The 23,878-nt window shown below is 41.0% G+C and overlaps 1 protein-coding gene across 1 annotated transcript; it reads right to left on the reverse strand.

Annotated features, from left to right (window-relative positions):
- Nucleotides 1-3,360: 3,360 nt before the first annotated feature.
- Nucleotides 3,361-23,603, reverse strand: PPM1F (protein phosphatase, Mg2+/Mn2+ dependent 1F). Its single transcript, XM_075275752.1, has 7 exons — nucleotides 23,386-23,603; nucleotides 13,448-13,584; nucleotides 11,224-11,423; nucleotides 9,248-9,436; nucleotides 8,241-8,384; nucleotides 8,070-8,163; nucleotides 3,361-7,247 (listed from the first exon to the last, which is right to left on the reverse strand). The coding sequence occupies exons 1-7, from the start codon at nucleotides 23,559-23,561 to the stop codon at nucleotides 6,880-6,882; spliced, it is 1,308 nt and encodes a 435-aa protein (XP_075131853.1). The 5' UTR covers nucleotides 23,562-23,603; the 3' UTR covers nucleotides 3,361-6,879.
- Nucleotides 23,604-23,878: the final 275 nt, after the last annotated feature.

Here is a 23,878-nt window from a genome sequence, read left to right on the forward strand (position 1 = left end):
GAAGTGGTTATGGCGCTTACTTTTTAATTAGGAAACATCTGGGGTATTATTAAAGGGGCTCTATCAGCAAAATCATGCTGATAGAGCCCAACATATGCGTAAATAGCCTTTAAAAGTTAGATTAAACTACCCCCCAGTTTTAAAATAATACCCTAAAAAAGAATGTGATGAACTTACCCATCGTGCACGGTGGGCGGGCATTCACGGGTCCGCCGTCTTCTTCATCCACACCTCCTCTTCCTGCAATGTCCTCGGGTCCCGTCTTCCTCCGGCGCTCGCGAACTGACATTGCTAAAAAAAAAATGGCCTGGGCACATGCGCAGTAGCATGCTGCTTCTACTACGGGTACTGCGCATGCGCCCAGGCCATTTTTTTTTTTTTTTTTAGCAATGTCAGTTCGCGAGTGCCGGAGGAAGATGGGACCCGAGGACATTGCAGGAAGAGAAGGCGTGGATGAAGAAGACGGCGGACCCCTGAATGCCCGCCCACCGTGCACAATGGGTAAATTGATCACATTCTTTTTTTTAGGGTATTAGGGGGGTAGTTTAATATAACTTTAGCGGTGCCTGAATAGCCTTTTTAAAGGCTATTCACGCATATGTGGGCCTCTATCAGCATGATTTTGCTGATAGAGCCCCTTTAAGGGCCCATTCCCACGAAGTAACGCTGTGCTCATTCTGACACGTAAACACATGTCATAGTGAGCGCTTCAAAACAGAATCCCATTGACTTCAATGGGTTCCGTCTTACACGTGCTACACATTGAAATCAATGGGAGGCTTTTTAATCCATTAATTTCAATGTGTTACACGCGTTAAACGGAACCCACTGAAGTCAATGGGATTCTGTTTTGAAGTGCTCACTCTGACACGTGTTTACATGTCAGAATGAGCGTATTGTTACTTCGTGGTAATGGGCCCTAATATGGGGCACTATTTAAAGCAGGTACACAGGGAAGTAATTAATTTAAAGATGCATTTGGGGGTATTATTCGGCGGGGGGGGGGGGGGGGGGGTTGTTATATATTTTATAATTGGGGCAGCAGCAGGATGGTTGTGCAGGTGAGGACAATGTGGGTCAGGTGTCTGGGAAAAGTAAAAACCAAAGATGTCTGTGTTGCAAACTTTACAGAGAGTGAAAGAAGTGGTCATGGCGGTCAAGATGGAAGAGAAATGGAATGGAAATTTGAACAGTTAGATGAGATCACCTGTGGATCACTAAATGTTACCGCACTGTATACACCTAAATCGTCTGTAGACCCCTTGTAGAACTGCTATCTACCACTATACGGTCACTGTATAGTGATAGTATTGGTATACTTAAGCTGGGGGCCCACTTGGACAAGTTTGCCCCACCTGTGCTCATCCCCCAACTATGCCCCTGGGCTGCACACAAGTTGCGTATTATAGATTAAAATCCTGGGAACAAATCAAGCAAAGTTTCACCCCAATCCCAATTCAAGCACCAACACCCTGGATAGAACCCATCCAACCATAGGCACCACAACAAAGGTATGTTCACTTCAACTGGTGTGTACACACTTCCCACCTCTGAATATTGCACAATTGTGGGAACGCTTTCCCATGGAATTACAGATGCTATTTTACATTTTTGGGTCCTGGGCAACACATTTCAAGAAGTGGAATAGTGAGTGGTACACAATCTGGTCTTGCAGAGCTCGGACCTCTTTTTGGAATTGGTTGTTGTGGATAATTCAACAGGTCACAGTTCAACTCTGCCCTGATGCTGTTTCATCACTGTGAGCCCCCAGTCTATCTATAAATTATCATTACTCCACTTGTTGGTGACGGCAGCATGAGCCTACATACCACTTAAGGGAGAAACAGACTCACTCTCCCCTCTATGACCCACTGGATTTCAAAGGTCAATGTACTCTTGCTGATGGGAAGAAAAAAAATAAATAAATCTTACTTTATCGTCTACACATACAAGATGTCTTACAAGACCGAGTTGACAGGAATCTCAGTTCAGCCGTTATCACTTAAAGGTTACTGTGCTGACCTAAAAAGCTTCCGCAACGTTAAATGCAGCAAAGTGCAAATGGCCTTACAGCTGGTGCTGTATAGGATTTATACATTTAGTTCTTCTGCTCTCTATTATCAGCCAGATCCAGTTATTTTCTGATATTTGCTCCAGTACTACTAGATGGAATTTCAGTCTACCAACAAATATAAATCTCTTCTTGCTCTGTACCCTAGACCATAGATAATATTGACATACTGTATACTGTTGGTGTGATTCTCCTTCAGACTTGCCCCCTTCCTTTTTTCTTTTCTTTCCCTCTCTTTGCCTTCTATAGCCATACACCTATGATTCTGATCCATCCCCACATCCTTCTTCTGCTCACTGGATTCATTACCTCTTTAGGCGATATTATGTTTCTGATGATCTTGACACTCGGGTTGTTCTCCTCATCTGTATAATGCTATACACATTTTTTTGTATTAAAAGCTATAAATCCAAAATTATTTAAAAAAAAATAAAATATGTAAAGCACAGATTTTTTTTTTTAAAAAAGAGCTTGTCACCAGAACCCAGTATATTGATTCAGATAGATAAATTAGTTTTCCCCTTGTGAAACAGTATCTCCATTACCAAGATGTCACTGTTTTTGTCAATATACAAAAGAGCTACAAGAGTCTAATAGTGAGCCCTTTGTCCAATGCCTTCCTTGATATACAGGATTTGGGAGACCACAGACCTGTGTATTTAAAGGGAGTCGATCATTGGGAAAAGTGCTTTTGAGCTAAACACGTCTGAATAGCCTTTAAAAAGGCTATTTCTATTCTATGACTACCGTAACCTCTTCAGTTGTCCCCACCGTTTCTTTATAAACGGATTTCTTTATGAAAATTAACCCCACAGAGCACCATGGATGTTCCCCAGGGCCTCCGAGCACCCCGCGTGTCATACCTTGAATCACGCCCCTCCAATGCTTGTGCTTCATCTCTTCTCCTCCTCCCTGGATATTGTGCTGTGCTCTTGCCTCTGATCATACTGTTCAAGTTCAAATCTCGGGCATGTGCAGTACTGCTCCGGTCAGAGCGGTACTGCACATGTTCGAGCGGCCATTTTGTTGTAGTGAACTACACAACAGTATGCTCAGTTCTCCTGGAGACAACTGATGTTTCACTATGGCCCTTATCAAAAGAGGTGAATGTACAGTGTGACACACTATGTAGTGACCTAACAGACAGCACCCACTTGTATATTCATCAACGTTTAAACTATTTCAAGGGATATAAAATGAGCTAAAACAGACATGTTAGAGCTGACACATGCTTTTTAAAACATCATACACAACAACAGCCAAGAGATTATCAAATAATACATATACTGATATATGCATACATTTATTTCCACAATACTCAGAAGTGTACAGAGAATATATAACAGTCTGCTTTCCTTTGGATTACCACAATACTGAACAGAATATGTAGCTTCATTAAACAATGGTATATGGAATATTGTCCTGGACTCCATTCCCTCCAGGTTATAGGAAATACCAAAAACAGACAAATGTTAGAGACAACCTTAGAGGTCAATTTTCACAAAAATAACATGATTCCCTTGTATAAAACTGTAACACTGTAAATAATAATAATAAAAAAAAAAACCCACAAAATAGGTACAGAAACAAATATTATGTCTACAATATTAAGACTGTATATGCATTAAGAAGTAGGCACTCACATGTTTAGTATAAAAAAAACAGTGGCATTCCATAATGAAGAGGATTTTTTTGGCAGCGCTCCTAATATTAGTTAAAATAGCTGAGAATACTGTAAAGAACCATACCATATGTAGTAAAAATAAGTTAAATTTGCCCTTTTTCAATGAACAAGTGTTCTAAATGACAGTTTTGGTCAGGTAATAACTGAGCACTAGCATCAATTCCTATACGCTACAGATTATTCTAAATAACTAAGCATCACTCTTTTTTTTTGCTTTTTTTTTATATATGTATAAACCTGTTACATCAAATTTCCATGCTTTAGCTGACACAAAAGTATAGTCTACTATGCTTTTTTGTCAAAAAGACAAACTGACTTTTATATATATATTTTTTTCTTAATGTTTAACAAGGGGCAGATTTATCAAGTCTTGTGTGCCAGAAAACTGATGTATTAGCCATTAAAAAAGTTGCAATTTTTTAAATGTAAATTGGCTTTTTGCACAAAAAGGCATGCCCCACAGTTTGAATCAGTGTTTAGCATATCCAGTAAAATGATCTACTAAATGGTCGATCAAAATGTGATGTGAATGACTCCTGGATTATTTTATGAAGTTCTCCTTTTGTGATCCCTTACATGGAATGCCTGAAAGGTATGGCTCATGCAAAGGATTATATGAGATATGTCCATGAGCCATATTTTGAAGATGTCCCACAAACCAGACTTATATGCTCATTCACAGGTTAACTATTTCTAACAAGCACAACCGCTGGCACCTCAGTAAATAAACACATAGCTACAAATCTGACTACACCAAACATATAACACAACACAGAAACCAGATGTGGCATCTTTATTAAAAAGATGATCACACGGATTTCCTCCCCTTTCATGCTTATTGATGCTCCACTGATGTACCTTTAACTCAAGCAAGATCACTCTAGTTTATGTCAGAGCCTGCGGAAACTATGAGGGGATACGGCGATGAGAACTCAAGACCGGCTGGCAGACACAACACTTTGCGCATGGAGTACAGCAGGATATCATCTACCCAGATATGTATAAAGCACTATAGCCATTTCAGTCCCCTCGGTGTAGTGTCTGTCGGCTGGTCCACTCTTCAGCATGCATCTCTACACAGTTGCAGAAAGCTCTGGCTTAAAACAAGTGTGATGTTCCGAGATGACGCAGCTCTGACGTTGCTGTGTATTGAATGGGCAGCATTAGAGCACAGACTTATGCCATGTCCCAGGTGAAAGAAGCCACTACTACTAATTTACATACAGTGTGAGCAAACTAAAGGGGGCGACGAGTACAGAATAGAGGGAGATTTAAAAAAAACCAAACAAACAAACAAAACTTTAAACATCAGTAAAGAAGCAAAGAGAGTTGAGAAAATGCACATACCAAAACTAGTGACAGATCCTCTTTAAGAAACATCAGACACACATATTTGGAAAGGGGGTGGGGAAAGGTACAGAAGTACTAATACAAATAAATAAGTCCTATGAAGCGAAAAACCCTGCCCCAATCTATTTCCAAAATATAGCTACTAGCCACTAGCAATTTATATGTTTGGGTGAAACTTTTGATGCATTATGGCCTTGGTGGCATTATGCTGTGAGGTCTTTGGTCGCACCCCATAAGGACTGTGACGTTAACACAGGTTTACAATTTTCACGTGTCCTTTTTTTGGTACTATGCTGTTTATATGCATCTGCCGACTGAAGATTTTTATACAATATGTGCACAGATCGATGGCTGAACAATCTGCACCTCATCCTTTCCTCCTTGTTATGGAGAATCTTTCTAGCGATTGGTAGTAGTCTGCTACATATCTGAGAAGCATTAGGGCAGGATTTTTCATTTCATAGGACTGAACCCTTGGTTTTTTCATATAATACTTCTGTACATGTTAATAGTTTTCTTTCATTAATCTTTAGGCTGAGTTTACATGATGCTTCTTCACTGAAGAACTGTATGCAGTTAACAATTGCACTAATAACTATCACCTATAACACTTATCCCCCATTCACAGGATAAGGGATAAGTCTGGTCTGTGGGACAACCTCTTCAAGATATGGCTCATGGACAGAACACACATACTGTTCCACTAGTGGGATCCCAGCTCCCAAACGCCTCTATTTCCACCTATGGATAAGGAGTATGTACTGTTCAAGGGATATTCCTTAAAAGATCCTGTCCTGGTATATCAGGAAAGCAGTTCACTGGAAATAAACATACAGTGTATAAACAGTTGTTATATGGTTGTGAATGAGCCTATAAGTGGAACCTGTCACATGCTGTTAAATCTGCACGCAGCATGTTACAGAACAAGAGGAGCTGAGCAATTGGATATACAATTTTGTGGGTAAAGATTAATCTTTGTCCTTCATTCAGAAGTCAAGACGGGCAGCCTTCCCTTTATGACTGCACATACAAAGACAGCCGTCAGTCACTGTTAGAACCACCTTCCCGATTTCTTAGCAAAGAGCAGAGATTTCAATAGATAAATGACAGCCGATATTGAGTCTTTTCCTACAATCCTATACAACAATCTGCTCAGTTCCTCCTGCTGTAACATGCTGCCTACAGAGTATACTGCATTTTTCAGGCCACAGCATTCCTTCACTGAAAATAAAGCACCCAAACCTATAGGAAAAATATTTTTTGTCAAGTTCCTTCTAAAAATGATGCCCTTATAAACATAATTGTTATATTATGGGTATAATAGCAGAACTGAGAATATAGAGGCGGTTCTCTCTTTCATGGAGGGAAGTACAGTATAATATAATAAACAGTACATACTGCAACAGTGAGAAAATACTTTGCAGTCTGTGACCTCCCATGCTGTAATTTATATATTGGCCATTGCAACATAATACTGAGATTTTTTTTTTAAATAAACAAGTCAGTGCTTTTACATAGTCATACTGACTACAGAGCATGATGATGTATTACCTGCGTGATCAAGAAATTTTTTATTAAACACAGTGGTTTTTCTCTAATTACCGTCCCTTTAAACTCCATCAATGCCACAGGGGAAATCTTCACTGCATTTGCAGATGACTTAGAGATTTAGACTACCTGAAGATGATTTACAGACTTAAACCCTAGGTAAGGTTAAATAGTCTACCTTTCCTTACAAAATGTCCTGAGATTGTTATATCAGTAACAAGAGATATCAACCTGCATGGTCAGAGGGAACCTCTACTCCTCCACCTCCAAAATCAAACAAGGGTTCACCTTCCCCACTTCCATGTGCCAAAAAATCTTCCAGGACTTTGGCAGGTTCCCGAAGAAAGATAACCAGAACAGTTATGTTATCACTAGAGCCTCCTTCTTTAGCAGCTGCCACCAGCCTTTCAGCAGCATGTTGTCCATCTCCACCGTTCTCCTGAAGGTGACCTAAAACAAGGCCAGGAACCTCAGCTGATGACACAGAGTCATAAAAACCATCACAAGCCAAGACAAGGAAGTCTTCTGTGCCATTAAAAGTATGTGAAGACACATCCCCTTCCCCAGACACATATGGTTTTTGATCAATATCACCTGGAAATAGAAAAAAAAAAAAAAAAAGTTATTTGTCAATATCTGACAAACTATAAAGAGACTAAATAAGAATACCATTATAAAAGCTTGTGGTAAGGTAAAAGACACTATCTTGTATACAGAATTCCTGCATGAGCATGCACTTTAAGAAAGGACATATATGTCCATTAAATCTAAGACCTTAACCTTATTTATAGTTGTACACAGCCCCAAGATACAACTGGACAACAACTGCGCAGGGGCACATAGGACCAGCGGTCAGTAGTTAGGGGTATATCCACACTTTGGATACAGAGGTCAAATATTATATGGCAGCAAATACAGCAAGACTGTCGCAAAAACACACAGGCAGTGATTTTTGTGCCACTAAGTACCCTGTGGGCTCATCACCCTGTTCAAGTTACTATTCTATTCATTCAAGTGAAGGCTCTTTTAGCAGAGACTAAAACTTAAGAGAAAAGTTGCATCTGCCCCAAACGGGTGTTCATCTGGAAGTCCACGGAGAAGATGGACGTGGAAACCATCAGAAAATAGTCTTCAATGACCTACATTGTCCAAGTCATCCACAATATGGACTGAAGCTGTGCATGCTGCATTTATGCTGAAATGCAACACTACTATGGGCCTGGTGTAATGGTCCAAATTGACGCACATTTTCAGCAATTGTTACCAGTGATATGATTTTGCACTGTTGTATATTAAAAAAAAAACATACTTCAAAAATTGTTGTTGCATCATTAAAATGATAGCATATAGTAGAAATAAATCACGAGATATTTGATCAACTTATGTTGTAAATTAAAAAACAAAAAACAAACTCACCAATTGCTCTGGACACAGCAAGAGTCCCATTAACTCGCCAACACCCCATAAAAGTAATACATCCTCCTAGGGTTTCAATTCTCTCACGCTCATCCTGTAAAAGAAGTGTGTTTTCAATAAAGACAATGTACACTGCACTAATTCAAGTGGGACGTATAAAGCACAACTCACCTCTCTCTCTGGTTTGTGGGGTTCCATTAGCGTCACTGGATTCCCTTGTCGGACAAGAAGAGCTTGAGAGTCACCCAACCATGCCACATGTAACTGGTCACCTTCCAACAGTGCACACACTCCAGTAGTACCACTGCGCAGTCTCTGTAGCAATAAGTGTACGGATCTTTAAATCATGAATTAATTGTGCTATATAAATTATTATTAATAATAAGTAAATACATAAAAATACACATCTCTAACAAGTGGAATAATGGCACTTGAAATGGCTGATTTTTTTTCCCACATGACGTAAGCAGAATGAATGACAAATCTTCAACAAGAAAAGCTGCTTTTCCGCAATGTGGGACATTAGCCTTACACAGCTGTACCTTTACTGTGTAAGTGATTCTCCTGAAGCCCTACTGTATACCATTTGCAATAACTGTATTTGATGAGATGAGACGCACCCCAGGTTTAGGCAAGACAAACCTTCCCTGGTGGACAAGTGGAATTGATTAGTCAATGTCCTTAACTGGTATGCCAAGGAAGATAAAGGGGGTTTATTAGTTAATGTACTATTGATATGTCCACTAAGTATAATAAGTATTATGCTGTGTGACAGGCACTACTGGGGTATTAGTAACTACCACAGAGTATAATGCTCCACATAGAACTGACAGGTGACTTACAGAGATAGGAAGAAACACTCACAACTTCCTCTTTCCTCCCCAGCACTGATCTGACAGATTGGTGTGGGGAAGGCAGGGACATAGATTGGGGGAAGTGCTTTATCAGTGCCTCTCCTAATCATATAGGAAGGGTTTGGGTGTCTGGAACTACTCTACCCAGATTTTGGACTATAAAAGATGGCGGGATAAGTGCATCTTACAGTCAGAAAATACAGTATACAGTATTTTCCTGTTTATAGCATGGATTTAAGCAAAATGAAAACATAAACTTAACGCAACTCACGTCTCCATGAGTAACCAAAAACCCTGTGAGGATCTCGCACACTACAAGTTTACCTCTCTTCTAGCTCTTTTAAGGAACATAGAATCTGTACGCTGAAAGGCTTCCTTTAAAGCTCTGGCAGGATCTGACGTCAATGCCTCATGACAAGCCACCATGACATGAACGTGGGTAGCAGCATAATTGGCAGCATCTATCCCACCATGTCCATCAAAGACTGCAAAATATGATCTCTCTACGCCATCCTGAAAAAGAAGAATTTGTATTGATAGAATTAGCAATAAGCATAAATTCAATTAATCTAATCACAATATAGAAGTAATTCACTGAAACCCATTATTCAAGCCATGAGATAGACATAATGGAATTTGTTCCAGTATGCAAAATGGCCTAACAGAGAAAACTTAAGGGGAACTCTCGGAAGTAACTGGACGGACACAACCAGAGACCAGTGTCTTTACACTAATTTAGGGGTCCAGAGGTGTTCCATTACATTTGTGAAGGCAGGGGGACACAGGGTGTCATACTGGGATGTAGCATGAATTGGTTTCAAACAAAGTGGAATCAGTTATGTCTTTCATTTTTTAGTGCTCATATTTATTTATTTATTTTTAACAGTTCTACTTCTACTCATATATTGCCATGTATCCCTTCGTAGAGCAATATCTTAGTTTATATTTCCTGCACTGACTCAATTATGTTTTGTCTTATAATGAGAAAAACTCAAAAAAGGTTGTTTTATTGCTTAACTCAACCCATAAATCCAAGGCTCCCACAAGCAGGATCCTTGCACTAAAGAGCTTATGTAGTTGAACCTGCCTGTAAGGGAGCCTTCACACGGAGTAAACGCGCGTGTATTTTTGCAAAATACACGTGTAAAAATAAGACTCCCACTGACTTCAATGATATTTTTTACATGTGTAAAAATACGCCTGCAAAAATATGCTTGTAAAATGTCATTGAAGTCAATGGGAGTCTTATTTTTACACGCGTATTTTGCAAAAATACACACGTGTTTACTCAGAATAGACTCCGCACTCACTTACGTGAATACATAGTTGAACATTTATCTATAGAACAGCAATCCACAAGAGTGACATTTCAGCTCTCTGGACCTTCACCAAACTCAATTGTTGCAGAGTATGAAGATTGTCGATGCAGCTAACCTCTACAGATTAGCACCATTCCATAGTGGTTAGCAGACCTCCTCATATTCTGCAGCAATGGAATCTGAGGTTAGACTGTCACAATGTGTTCAGACCCTACGCAAGCACCCAGGATCTCACACTACACAGTGCCACACACATCAACAATACATTGCCTATAAAGTAATGACTCTGTGGGTCAAGTGAGCAAAATGCAGGTTCTTGACCTTATACAGTTATTATTTTGTCAATTAAAAATGTTTACCTTAATATTTGTATATTACTTTTTTCTAATTGTTTATTATATTTAGCCCAGTAGGCTTTCATCCATAGCGGAGCTGATGCCCCCAGATGCTATGGGGAGGCAGTGCTCATAGATGCCAGGACCACTAGCCACCACAATATCTATGGGGTAACACTGTATCCAGCAGTCTGTCAGCTGTATATTGAGCTTTAATGAAAGAGTGCTTATAGGCATACTGCAGATTGGGGTTGTACGAAACAGAACTGCTAACTGAGCCATCACTTTTACTAGTGTTCAGCAGATGTAGAGATCTCACTATTGGTTAAGCATCTTAAGTTATTCTGCAAATTAATTGCTAGCTTTTTGAGTGTAGAACTATAAATATATTCTAAGTTCTATTCTATAATTCTAAATATCGTATAATTAGTCGCATAGCTTGTGGCATATTTATTTAGCTTTTTCCTGAACTAGAAGAACTTTACAGTGTTGATCTGAGCAATTTATGAAGGAGTTGGAGGCAGGCTATGTAAACAGAGGAGTTAGTGGTTCAGCCTACTGACTCCACAGCCCTGGAAAAGAGGTTATAGTTTCCAGATTTTAACAAAATTCATTACTTCAATGTTGATTTTGATTTTTTTTTTACCGTTAAGCCAAAAAGTTGGTTGAACTCCAAGAGGGACACATGACGATCTTCCATTTTCCTTCGTGTGTTCCGTATTGCATGAATAGAGACCTGCAAATTGCGTTTATTGGTTGGTACTGAAGGTAACTGCATCTGCCACTGACTGCTGATATCTTGAAGACAGTTAAGGCAGCGTTTAAATAAGGCATCAAAGTGGAGAACTACAGGAGAAAAACACAAAAGTAGAATAAGTCAATACTGAGAAGACTGTTCAGGATTACAAAAACCATGGCTGCTTTCTTCTATCGAAAAATAGTGCAATGTCTGTCCAGAGGTTGTGGTGTTTCAACTCACTTAACCCCTTTTGCACATATCCACGTTAATTTAAGTCATTATCCGTGAAGGGGATGTATGGAGAGCTTGGGAGCGGAGCTCTCTCCATACCCAGCAGATCCCGGTTGTATAATACAGCCAGGACCCGCAGCTCTTAACACTTTAGATGCCGCTGTCAAACACAACCGCGGCATCTAAAGTGCGTGGCCGACACGGGCGCTGCTATCTTTGAACGATCGCAGCCCTCCACATCATCATTGGAGGACAGCGATCGGTTGCTATGACAACTGGGAGTCTATTGAAGGCCAGAGGCAGCATGTAATAGTAATAGTATTTTACCATTCACTGCAATATATTAGTATTGCAGTGAATAGTATGAATGATCAGACTCCATGGGGTTCACGGTCCCTAGGGGGTCTGAAAATAATAGTAAAAAAACAAGTTTTTAAGAGTATAAAAAACAAAATGTAAAAGTTCAAATCACCCCCTTTCCCTACATCACATATACACAAAAATTTCTGTTTGGCAAAGTTTTAATTTTTAAAAAAATAAATCAAAACATTACAAATAGTATATAAATTTGGCATCACCGTGATTATACTGACCCACAGAATACAGGAAACATGTCATTTACCACAGTGAATGCCGTAAAAATTAAACCCATAGCGCAACTGCAATTTTCCCCCCATATTCCAACTCATTCAGAATTATTGAATGGTGCCATTACAAAGTACAATTTGCCCTGAAAACAATAAGCCATCATGTGACTATACTGAAAAAGGAAAAAAAATTATGACTCTTGGAATGATGGTGGTGGTGGGGATATGAAAGGGTTAAAGGTAACTGGTGACACGAGAATGCCGTAGTAATCTACAAGCAGTATATACAGCAAGGGGGCTGAGTAGATTTGTAAATATTGCAGGAAAAGATTTATTGCAACTTATATTTTACTTACTGATATCAATGTTCATTCTGGGCTTAAGAGTTGGGAGGGGATGACCCGGGAAAGCCCGACAGTTACTTAGTAGGACAGATTACTTGTCTTCTCAGCATAGATATAAATACATTATACTGAATCTTTTCCCACATTATACATCCTGCCTCTACATATAACTATATATGGTACATACACACACACTGCCTGCAGATGGCACTACATTATTATTATTTTTTTTTACATGCATTAGGTTGCTCTGAAAAACAAAAGTAATAAGTTATATTATTTCCGTTTACCAACATGCTAAAACAAAATAAAAAATATTCATTTCTCTTGATTTTCCTCTAATCTGCATATACCTACTATATTCTCAAAACAGCTGATTTTTATATTGCCCTTTAATATTTTAATATTACTTCCTGTAAAGACAAGCTGGATGAGAAAACAATAAGGCAAATAAAAACAAAAAAAAGGGAAGTTCATTCCCAGGCTGAACACTCATCACCAAGAGGGGGAGCCAATTCACCACTCAATGTAAGATAGCAGGCTGTAATAATGGCTCCGCAGGTTGGCAGATGGAGCTTTTCCTTCTCCACGGTATATGGTTCTACACCAGTTTTATGCAAGTAACTTTGTATGTCAGCATGCTCTAACCATCTGAAATAACTCACTGACAATGAGACACAACTTGAACTATGCAAACAGACTTGTTAAAAGCATTTTACTGTGAAAAAAGAGGGACACATATACCAGAAGTCAAAATCTGCATGATTTTCTGGCTTTGATCTCTGCATATAGATTAGTGTAATCGGAGCACTCGCTGTGAATGTTTTCTTTACTGGAGTGCTTTCCGTCTGCTTTCACAGAACAATTCCATAACCTTAGATTTACATTCAATGGAATTACAATCCAGTTCATCTCTCTCTATATATTTTAAAAGATCTACACAGTTCCAGGTCTGTAAGTCACACTTACGATCTTCAGTCTGTACATCATTTTCTGCTCCTTCCACCACATCCTGTTTTCTCTCGACAAATGAGTCCAAGTCACCTTGCAGGGTCTGCTGAACGGTGGCTCTAACTAAACAGGCAGTCAGCCAAGCTGGTCCGTCCCTGAAAAAAGACACAAAAGTAGTAAGAGGGCAAACGAATAAATAAATAAATAAATAAATATATATATATATATATATATATATATATATATATGAAATGTGAAGATCAGTCCTCTTTCTCATCTTCTAATCTTAAAATACTGTTTGTATGATAATTTTATATAATGGTACTTCTGTTTTCTTACCAGTTTGTAGCTCCTGCCCTGGCTATTTCCTTTGTCACATACTTGTTTTCTCATATTTAGGACTATGTATCAAGCTATTTCACTGGGGTTCTGCTCCTTCTCATCAATATTCCCCCTAGTAGTTTCTGGTGATGTGTTGCGCATAGGTGGCCATGTCCACTGTTGTACTTCTCATGTGCTATACTTTATGCTGTTTGACTTTGAAAGTTGTAGCAATGTAATATTCACTTGTGTTGTAATTCAACAAAAATGCTGTCCTATATACCCCTTTTTAAAACAGATGGAAAAGCCAATGTCATGGAACTGGAGGCACCAAACAGACTGACAACATGAACATCCCTAAACATGTATACTTTACTGCTAGCAAAAAGATATATATTGTTAAAGGTGTCCCTACAACGAGGTGTGTTGAAGAAGAAGGAAGCCTATTATACAATAATCATAGATGGCTACATTTGTATGTGACAAGCTTAAGGTTGAGTTCAGACTTTACACAAATGTATACATTTCATTCTTCCCAAATTCCACATAGTTTTTTTTTTTTTTTTATTCCAATAGACATCATATTCTGCTTTAACAGGCTCACTGCATCTGAGCTTTAAAAAGGCAACAAAACGACCCCACAATAACATTGAAAGATGTTCCAGAGCTCTCTGGCACTCAGCAGTAGCCAACAAAAGCACAGGCCTGTTTAGAGATGCTAAAATGGTGAGCATGTAGTAGTAAACCTCTATTGTCAAATGACAAATGTTAGTTTATTTGTATGCTTTATAATGGTCATCTGTGCTGTACACCGCTGCTCTGTTCATCACTATGGGACTGCCAGACAGAAGCCAAATATAGAGCTGAGCCACCTCTGGCAGTCCCACAGAGATGAATGGACTAGCAGCAGGGAAGAACACCCGCTGACCGCACAGTACCCTGTGGATAGGGATACATTTCATTACTGGTTTAACCCGTTTTAGGCCGGGGCCCCACGGGACGTAAATGCCGCAATTTGCCCGCAACGGAGAAGCTGCGGGAAAAATCGTGGCGTTTTACAGTGCAAACAAAGGGGATGGGATTCATGCGAATCCCATCGCCACTTTGCGGAAGAAATTGCAGCGCGGACACGCTGCGTTCTGCAAAGCCGTTGCGGCTCTGCAAATCGCAGCATGTCAATTACATCTACGGAAACGCCGGTGGCTTTCCCATAGATATAATTGTAACAGAAAGTCCGCAGAGGAAAACTCCACAAACTTTCTGTTGAAGGTGCTGCAGAAAAAACTGCAGTGCGTTCACACTGCAGTCTTTTCCGCAGCGCTTTAGCGCTGCGATTACAGCCCATGGGGCCTTAGCCTTAATGAGGCTCTCAGACACTAGCCTCAGCCTGTGTTTCCAGGTTCAGGTTTTTGATGTCCGCCACTGGAGGACATGGAAACCCTTAGGAAAAGCCATCATGTATTATCGGCGCCTGCCCACTTCCTGGAATTGCACAACTCTTCTGCTATAGATAAATACATACAAATATTACTGTACCAGATACAAGGCACTAGAGCAAGGGGCTATAGTACAAACCAATGTATGTGCAGTAAATAATAATTATAAAAAGATAGTCACTATATATAGTGTGATAAAAGCTTCCTTCTTCTAGGGTTATACAAAAATAAATCACATGTAATAGATGGAATTCAAGAAGGTGAATTGGTAATCCAAGAGATAAAAATTGGGTGGATCTCACCAATTAGATGACCACTGTTTCATGCCTCATGGTGGACTCTGTTATCCACCATTCACTTTTTGGGGACTGCAGCTGTCATGGACCTCAAGATCTGACCCTTTCTTTTACATAGTCCTCAAGTCCCCAAAGAACTCCGGCCCTTACAAGAGCAGTCCCCATCTGCCATTAAAGCTTAATGTTTCTATTCCCTGCTTGCAGAACGTTTCTCTCGGCATTTTTTAAAACAGGATGAGGAAAGGAATCTCCGAGTGGAGATCAAGCGCAGGCGTGAACCTAGCCTTACCCTTCTGTCTGACTATAATGTTAGATATGGTCATGTGAACATAGAATTACATTCACTGAAAAAAATAAAATAAACGCACCCAAATAAAAATGTCAGATTGTTGCAAAACTTAACATGCAGTTAAATCTTAGGTGTGGTCCGACTAAACACCAGAACTACCCACAAGAGGGAGGAAAAATGCTTCCCCCTACTGCCCTATATACAGGCTCTCAACGGCTACTTTTGGGTAGTGTACTTCTTGGTGAGAGATCAATGGCTGCTAGATATATCTCGACAACACTTTCAAAGACACTTTGTCTAGTAGACAGACTTTGAGAGGGGACACATCACCATATTGAGAGAAGCAGGATGCTAGTTTCAATGAACTGTATCCAGATTACAGGTCGATCCAACAGGGTCCTAGAGCCTCCTTGCAAGTGTACAGTTTTCCCCGATAAACATTTTCTTTTGTTCTAATATAATAACCACTTACATGCATCATCATTACATTCACACACAACGTTTCCTTGGATTCCCACAATTCTTGATGCTGTATTTTTTTCTCATTGAGTATATATAGTTTAAAAGGATATAATTTTCTTTTTTGGCTTCTCTATTTTCAGGCAAAATATCAATGTGTGTCTAAGGCTCTTTGCACAAAAACATGGGCCAAGTTAGTGTGCTTTTCCCGAATAGCACACTGAACCATTCTTTACTGCTGGCCCATGCACATGACCGTGTATTACATGGATTAGTATACAGGCTGACAGTCCGGCCCACAAAACACAGGACAGGTCTTATTCCTGTCCAGTTTGCAGCCCCCATTAATTGAATGAATGGGGCTGCAGAAGCACAGCGATGCACGGATGACATCTGTATGTCACCTGTGCCGTTCAATCACAGTCGGCAGCCTGCAAATGGTTGTGTGCAACAGGCCTAAGGCTGAGTTTATGAGACGCCTTTTTGCTGAAGAACTGCATGTTATAAAGCCTGACATGTTATTATGCTTATTGCCTGTATGGTAAGGGCCAGTAAACTGAAAACCTCTGTTTCCTGGTTATAAGCATACAGGTGAAAAGCATAGTAACATGCACTACACATTACTGCAACTAAAAACCACATGAAAAAAGTGCCATGTACATCCAACTTCAAACCTATGGCGATGACGTTCAAGTAGCAAGAAGATCTTTAGCCATTGATGCCATAGGTCTCTGCACTTTGGGTAAGCTTTCTCTAGCAGAAATCACAACTCCTACATATATGGCCACATAAGGAAACCAATGCCTACATATTAGAAACAAATCCTAATAAACTAAAGAATGAAAGCTAATACAATATTAGAGATAACACATTTACAGTACGTATTAAAGGGATTATGGGAAAGTATGCCTTCCTAGCATTCATCCAAGCATCCTTGCTCTTTAATCACATCCCATCAGCTTGGAAGAAAACCCTAGATATCATTTGTGCCTGCCTACCAGAACATTTCCTGTAATGTTCATGAGAGGAAACGCTGCCACAAAAAGGAAGCGCGGCAGGAAATGCTGTCACAGAAGGAAGTCTGCTGAGGTAGTCACAATTGTGATACGAAGGAAGTCTGCCAATAACAACAGTGACACAGATAAGGGACATGACAATATATAGACTAAATGGCCCTTTGTAATGACACCGTGTACAGTATGGCTGAAATATTATGCACTGTATGTTAAATGCACAAATAGCTTTTCAAATAGGTTTTTTTTCTTTTCTTATTTAAGGTTTTGTCCACATTCAGCTTTTGGCAGTGGTCTACAGCTCAATGCATAAGCTTTTTAAACATACATACTTTTCCTCTGTTTCAGTAAAATGCTAGAAATTTCACTTTTATTGTTTATGCAAAAGGGCTAAAAAGGTACACCCGATTTTAATTGTTCTTGCTGCTCTTTCCTAGACAGTCCCCAATCCGCTACATCAGGCCCAGCCACCTTATAGCAAATGACCTAGGTTTTTTTTTTTTTTTTAACAGAGGAGAGGTAAATGTCCTGGCTGGGGTGGGCGTGATATAATGGATGGGAAGGTGCTGGCTAAGGAAGAGTGGTGACAGCAGTTGGGTGCACCTTACGCCTCGCCGTGCCCCTCATGCACCACTGCTGAGAGCTGCGTATGGACAAATCTGGAGGTATACCCCCTTTAACATAAGGTTCCAATAACAATACCCTTAATTGTTTTGCTGTTCACATGGCACATGAAGCTTTTTGCTATAGCTCTTGCGCTATTCAGGATAATAAAAGGGATTGAAATCTTAAAACATGTGATGGGAGGTACACACACAGATATGAACACAGCTTTACCCCCATTTGAACCACCTCCAAATAGACACGTTATACTTGAAATGATTGAAACAGATAATAACACAAGTTAAAACTGTCATACTGTGGTTGTCAGGATGTAGTTGGCAGCAGTCGCCTCTTCAGTGATCTACTTATATAATAAAGCTACCTTAAGTCATCCTTGCGGCACAGCCAGAAAAGTGTTAGAATTTGATCAGATATTACAAGCAGCTACATGACCATGCATCTATATTCCCTACTGGGAACATGATGGTTTGGGTCTAAGTGATAAACAGTAAGGCTGGGTGGGAACTGTGTGACAATACAGAAATTCTGTCCCCCATTCCACTTGAAAAATGTGGAGAGAAAAGTCCTGTAAGCAGACCCCATTATAATCCATTTGTAATTGCTTTGTAAGCAGATTGGGTTTCTGTTTTTTGGGTCCTTAAGTGCAGGTGTGGACCTAGCGTAATTCTATGTTCACGTTTGCAATGGAGTCCCCATCACTGTGTGCGACCAAAATCAGTGGGCAAAAAAGTAAGCCTGCAAGTCTGACTCTTTCGGCTGGCGGGTTCAGTTTTAAAGAACGGACATCCGACAGACCCCATTATAGTTAACGTGGTCCATTGGGCTCTGTATTCGACTGCTGTTGTAACAGTCCGCCCATTTGTTGTTATCCTCCTATGGGCCAGAACAATGAATAGACTAATGTTAGTGTGAACTTAGCATAAGCTTGTAAAGACATGGTCATGGTAATGGAGAAGTTGGCTGCCCTACATAGGACTCAATCTAAATTCACTACTGGTATATCTTTGGAGTGTGGGAGGAAACCATCGCAAACACAGGGGAAAACATACAAACTTCTTGCTGTCTTGGGTCAGACTCTAACCTAAGACTCCAGCTGCAAGGCAACACTGCTAACCACTGAATGCTGCATTATGATCTCCTCCTCTTCCTGGCGCCCTTAGTGGCTGCCTCGATACAGGGCTCCAAGCTTGGAGCAACCTTATCTTTCCTTTCTCACTCTTTTTCTCTGTATCTTCAAAAATCCTGTAACCAAGAATCTAGCACTATGAATTAGCAACTATAAATCGAATGGAAGACCCTGTGGAGTTTTTGTTCCTTTTGTATCTATTGTTAAAGCATGGACAATGACTGAAGACCTGGAGCACATGTGCCTGTTACCATCCCCCCAGGACACCATGCGGCATGGAAGAAAACCTACATGGAAGTGTGGACTTCTTCGTTCAAGGAGATGATTTTTGGCGTCTATTGCTGATGTGTGAAGATGCTACAGCTGACTGGTATTTCTTTCTATTACTGTGGACACGTGGGACTCTGTTACAGCCTTGAAACCTACCATCACCCACCTACCCCAGGAGCTATGGAAGCTTGGCAAGAGAGCAGCACCATGTATACCTGGATGACTTCAGACTTCTTTGGGGAAGTAGAACACAGTGGTAAGGAGGAGGAGGGCTTGTGATGAAGGACATTTGGGGCATTTTTTTTTGTGGTTAATGGACAATAGTGCTGATGCAAGATACCGAACTATCAGCTGTGAGCAGGAGGTCTCACTACCTACCAAAGCAACTGCCACATGTTATCGTGATAGCTGCATATGTCCCCCACCTCTGCAAAAAATGTTTTTTGCCTGTTATATCTACATGCTGTGACCCCTCTCCTCGTGTCCTCCAACCACATTCGGCTGTATTATTATTAACATCACTCCACACAGAGAAGTAAATGATCCTGCTGTGTCTGTGTTTCTTTCGTTTTAGTTGCTATGATTCCTAGGATTTCTCTATCTGCCATGAGCTTGTATGTGTTTCTCTCCTGTTATATACTACTGTACCATCCGTGAAACTGTATCACTGAAATTTCCCCATTGTGGGACTATTAAAGGAATATCTTATCTTATCTTAATATCTTATGAAGGTAGTCTTCCCTGAACTATCATAAACAAAACACAACCTTCTTGAACCCATAAAAAAATGTAAACTTGGAAACATGTCACCAATAATATTTTGTGTGGTTACGTTATTATATAATACTAGCCTTCAATTTATAATATGACTATCCAAATACATAATCAAAATATTGAATTGTATTGGCTGGTGTGGTTACAAAAGGGTTAAACGTAACTAAAGGGGAGGTAGAATTATCACTATATGGATGGTATGTCAGGTATGAGGGCTGGGCCTGCTGAGACATCTCTATACTTACTAAAAGCAGTCATAGGATATTTACCCACTGATCTGAAAAGTTTTTCAATAATTTCCCTTAGTATTTGCCAGGGGCTCCACATAAAGTCTGGCATTCATGGCACATAAAATATGATCATGGGAGGCTGCAGTGTGACATAGGGTGTGACCCGAGGGGAGGGGGAGTTTGCATAAAACTTACATTTGCCTGCTATTTCATGCTCCCATGATTTCACTGTTGGATTTTTTTTCAGGTGCACATAACAGCATGTCTATATGTGATTTCATAGGAGCTGATAGGTTACAAAGTGACATAATGTCTTAAAGGGATTCTACCACTAAAACACTTTTTTTTCTAGTTACCACGTCGGAATAGCCTTTAAAAAGGCTATTCGTCTCTTACCTGTGGAAGTGCTCTCCGCCGCGCCGTTCGTTCAAAATACCGGTTTGTACCGGTATGCTAATTAGTTCTCTCGCAGCGATGGGGGCGTCCCCATCGCAGGAGCAGCGATGGGGGCGTCCCGATTGCAGCTCGAAAACCGACCGCAGCGCCGCCTCTCTGGTCTTCGGTGTCCTCCCCTTGCCTCTTCAGCGTCTGTCGGACGCCTGCGCAGTATGCTCTCTGTTCGGCGAAGCTTGCCGAACGTACTGCGCATGCGCGAAAGTGCGGTGCCCGCACTATGGCTGGGACCGCAATTTCGCGCATGCGCAGTACATTCGGCAATCTTCGCCGAACAGAGCGTACTGCGCAGGCGTCCGACAGTACGCTGAAGAAGCAAGGGGAGGACACCGAAGACCAGAGAGGCGGCGCTGCGGTCGGTTTTCGAGCTGCAATGGGGACGCCCCCATCGCTGCTCCTGCGATGGGGACGCCCCCATCGCTGCTCCTGCGATGGGGACGCCCCCATCGCTGCAAGAGAACTAATTAGCATACCGGTACAAACCGGTATTTTGAACGAACGGCGCGGCGGAGAGCACTTCCACAGGTAAGAGACGAATAGCCTTTTTAAAGGCTATTCCGACGTGGTAACTAGAAAAAAAAGTGTTTTAGTGGTAGAATCCCTTTAAACTGCTGTGCACCCCTGGAAGCTCTTTCTTAAAAAGACACAAACTACAAGGTGCCCATAAAAATGAGGCAGATATTTCAGACTTCTGAAAATACTGTAGATACGCAGCAGCATATGAATAAGGCTTTGTTGCAGAAATGTACTGTATTTGACAAAATCAGTTCCATTCAACTTAATAGGGTTTAAAGAAATCCATGTGCGGAGCAACTAAACGACCCTAATTCAGCAGAATGGAACTGATCTTAAGCCCCCATAGTAAACCACAGCCGAAAACCACTGCAGAAAAAAAAATAAAAAAAATAAAAAAATGTTTTTTTCCCCCGTACTGTCTTTCAAAAAAAGTCCACAAAGGTTTCCTCTGCGGATTTTCTCCTATTACACCTATATATAACACACCAGCATTTCCGTAGGTATAATTGACATGCTGCCATTTTAAAAAATGAAAGCGTCTTTGAAATCGCAGCATTACTGCTGCAAATTTTTCTGCGATGTGTGGATGGGATTAGCCAGAATTCCATCCACTTTGCAGGTACTGATGTTTTCGCAATGTGAGGCCCCGACCTAACTCACATAAGTTTCTTCAACAACATATGTGATTTGTGGGGTCAGCAACTTTTGGCACTCCAGCTGCTGTGAAACTACAACTCCCAACATGTTCCATTGACGTCCATGGGAGCTCCAAGAACAGCAAAGTATGCATGCATGCTGGGAGTTGTAGTTTTACAACAGCTTAAGTGCCAAAGATTGCCTACCCTTAGTGTAGAGGGATAACAGAAGACAAACTTCTAATGAGCAGGATAGCCTTGTAGCAGATCAGCTTTAAGAAAATATATTCAAGCATACTTATTATTTATTAAAGGAGACATGTCAGGAACATTGGTTCAGACTTTTCCCATTAGAAACGAGTCTTGTCTCTCTGTCATCCCTCTATAGCATATAATAGCCAGTAATACTTATCCGCCCCCTCTTCCTCCTGCTTTTACAGTAACTGGCGAGCTGCTGTGTTTGCAGATACATCAATGACTGCTGAGTGGGGCAGGGGAGCACCAGACTAATAACTAGGAGTATGCTGTATTCTGTCTGTCTTGTATTTTTGTGCCACTTTGGATAAAAGGAAAAAGCAAGCTTGTCCTCATACACAGTAGCACAGCCTGATGTCAATTCTGCTTTAATAGACTCTCTGTTACTCTTCCTGAAAATGTATGAATAAATTAACTGGGCTTTTCGATTCCCCTTGTCATCATGGTCTGTCCCTATGCAGCCTGAAGATAAGTCCTATAAATAGGTAAACTGCAATTTCTGCTAACCAGCATCGCTTTACCATCAAAGTTTCTCCAATTTTGAAGCCAGCACCCAACTCTGGTTTGTGACTTCTGATACGTGGGGGGCTGTCGGTTCTGACCAAAGTGTGTCAGATTGGGGGAGGCTACACACCACAAACAAGAGGAGCTAGAACCACACAGTCTCGCTATAGTTATGCATGGTGGACAGGTAGGATACCAGAGAATGGCCACTGAGGAAAGATGCTCCAGAATCATTTCCTGGGGAATGTAAGGATTTGCTAAAACAGACACTTTTGCACTACTCTTACAGTCGAACTATCAGAACAGAGTTCCTACATAAATCAATAAGGATTGGGAAGCCTTGATGCTAGTGTGAACTGAGCCTACATCATGGTGCAATAATAAAGATAGCAATTCCCTAATATATTGTTAATGACTGATCACATAATGACCTGTGAGATCCAGGAGATCACTGGGGTGCAGAGGTAGTAAAGGTTTTACTATTGTGGCTGGTAAGCACCTCCTGACACTGTGCTACATGAAGAGTTATGGTCGTATGGATGTCATCCATTACTTATTGTCTCACTAGAAGAGTGTGAGCTCCCCAATGATAGGGGTCTGATCCCTGCATGGTACAATAGAGCACTAGAGGTCCTCCCATAACCAGCAAGAACACTGCCCGCAGACCCCGGCGCCTGCACAGCGGTCTGTCACACCGATCACCTACCTGACAACGCTCCCTGCTAGCCCTATACAAGAGACAGCTGCGCCCTCACCTGCCCCCCACCAGCCTCAGCACGGCTTCAGACAGCTCCCCTTCCGCCTCGTCACGGCTCACGCTCCGGTTCTGCGGCCTCGGGTGCCCCTCAGGTCCCGCAAGGTCATGCAGTAACACGGCCAGCAGGTTCCGAGCCGCCGTCACCTCCTCCTCCACTCCTGCCGCTGCCGCCATACCGCTGGGTAGCGGCTAGTTCCACTTCACTGCAAGGACCGCCGCCTGACGTCGGGACATCACGTGATCAGTCACGTGCACTGGGCAGACTCTCCCGGCTGCTGCGGAGACAGGTGCTGGAGCTGCCGAACAAATGGTCCTGTGTATTTTGGGACATTCTATTACTCCAGACAGGAGAGGAAACTAAAGGGTTAAGTGTCATTGAAAGATTCATCTTTGCATCCAAAATTTCGTAGGGGCGTGTTCACACAAAGCTTAAACTTTTTATAAATTTAGTTGCGGATTCTGAAATCTGCAAAACTGGGAGAAAAAAAACA

Source organism: Leptodactylus fuscus, chromosome 1 (assembly GCF_031893055.1).
Source record: "Leptodactylus fuscus isolate aLepFus1 chromosome 1, aLepFus1.hap2, whole genome shotgun sequence".
NCBI classification, from domain to species: domain Eukaryota; kingdom Metazoa; phylum Chordata; class Amphibia; order Anura; family Leptodactylidae; genus Leptodactylus; species Leptodactylus fuscus.

Coding starts and splice junctions, on each gene's coding strand:
- PPM1F (XM_075275752.1), bottom strand. CDS start 23,561: ATGGCGGCAGCGGCAGGAGTGGAGGAGGAGGTGACGGCGGCTCGGAAC. Junction 13,585..23,385: donor CTGAGGCTGGTGGGGGGCAG/GTGAGGGCGCAG, acceptor GTCTTTTTTCAG/GGACGGACCAGCTTGGCTGA. Junction 8,164..8,240: donor CCCACAAACCAGAGAGAGAG/GTGAGTTGTGCT, acceptor CTTCTTTTACAG/GATGAGCGTGAGAGAATTGA.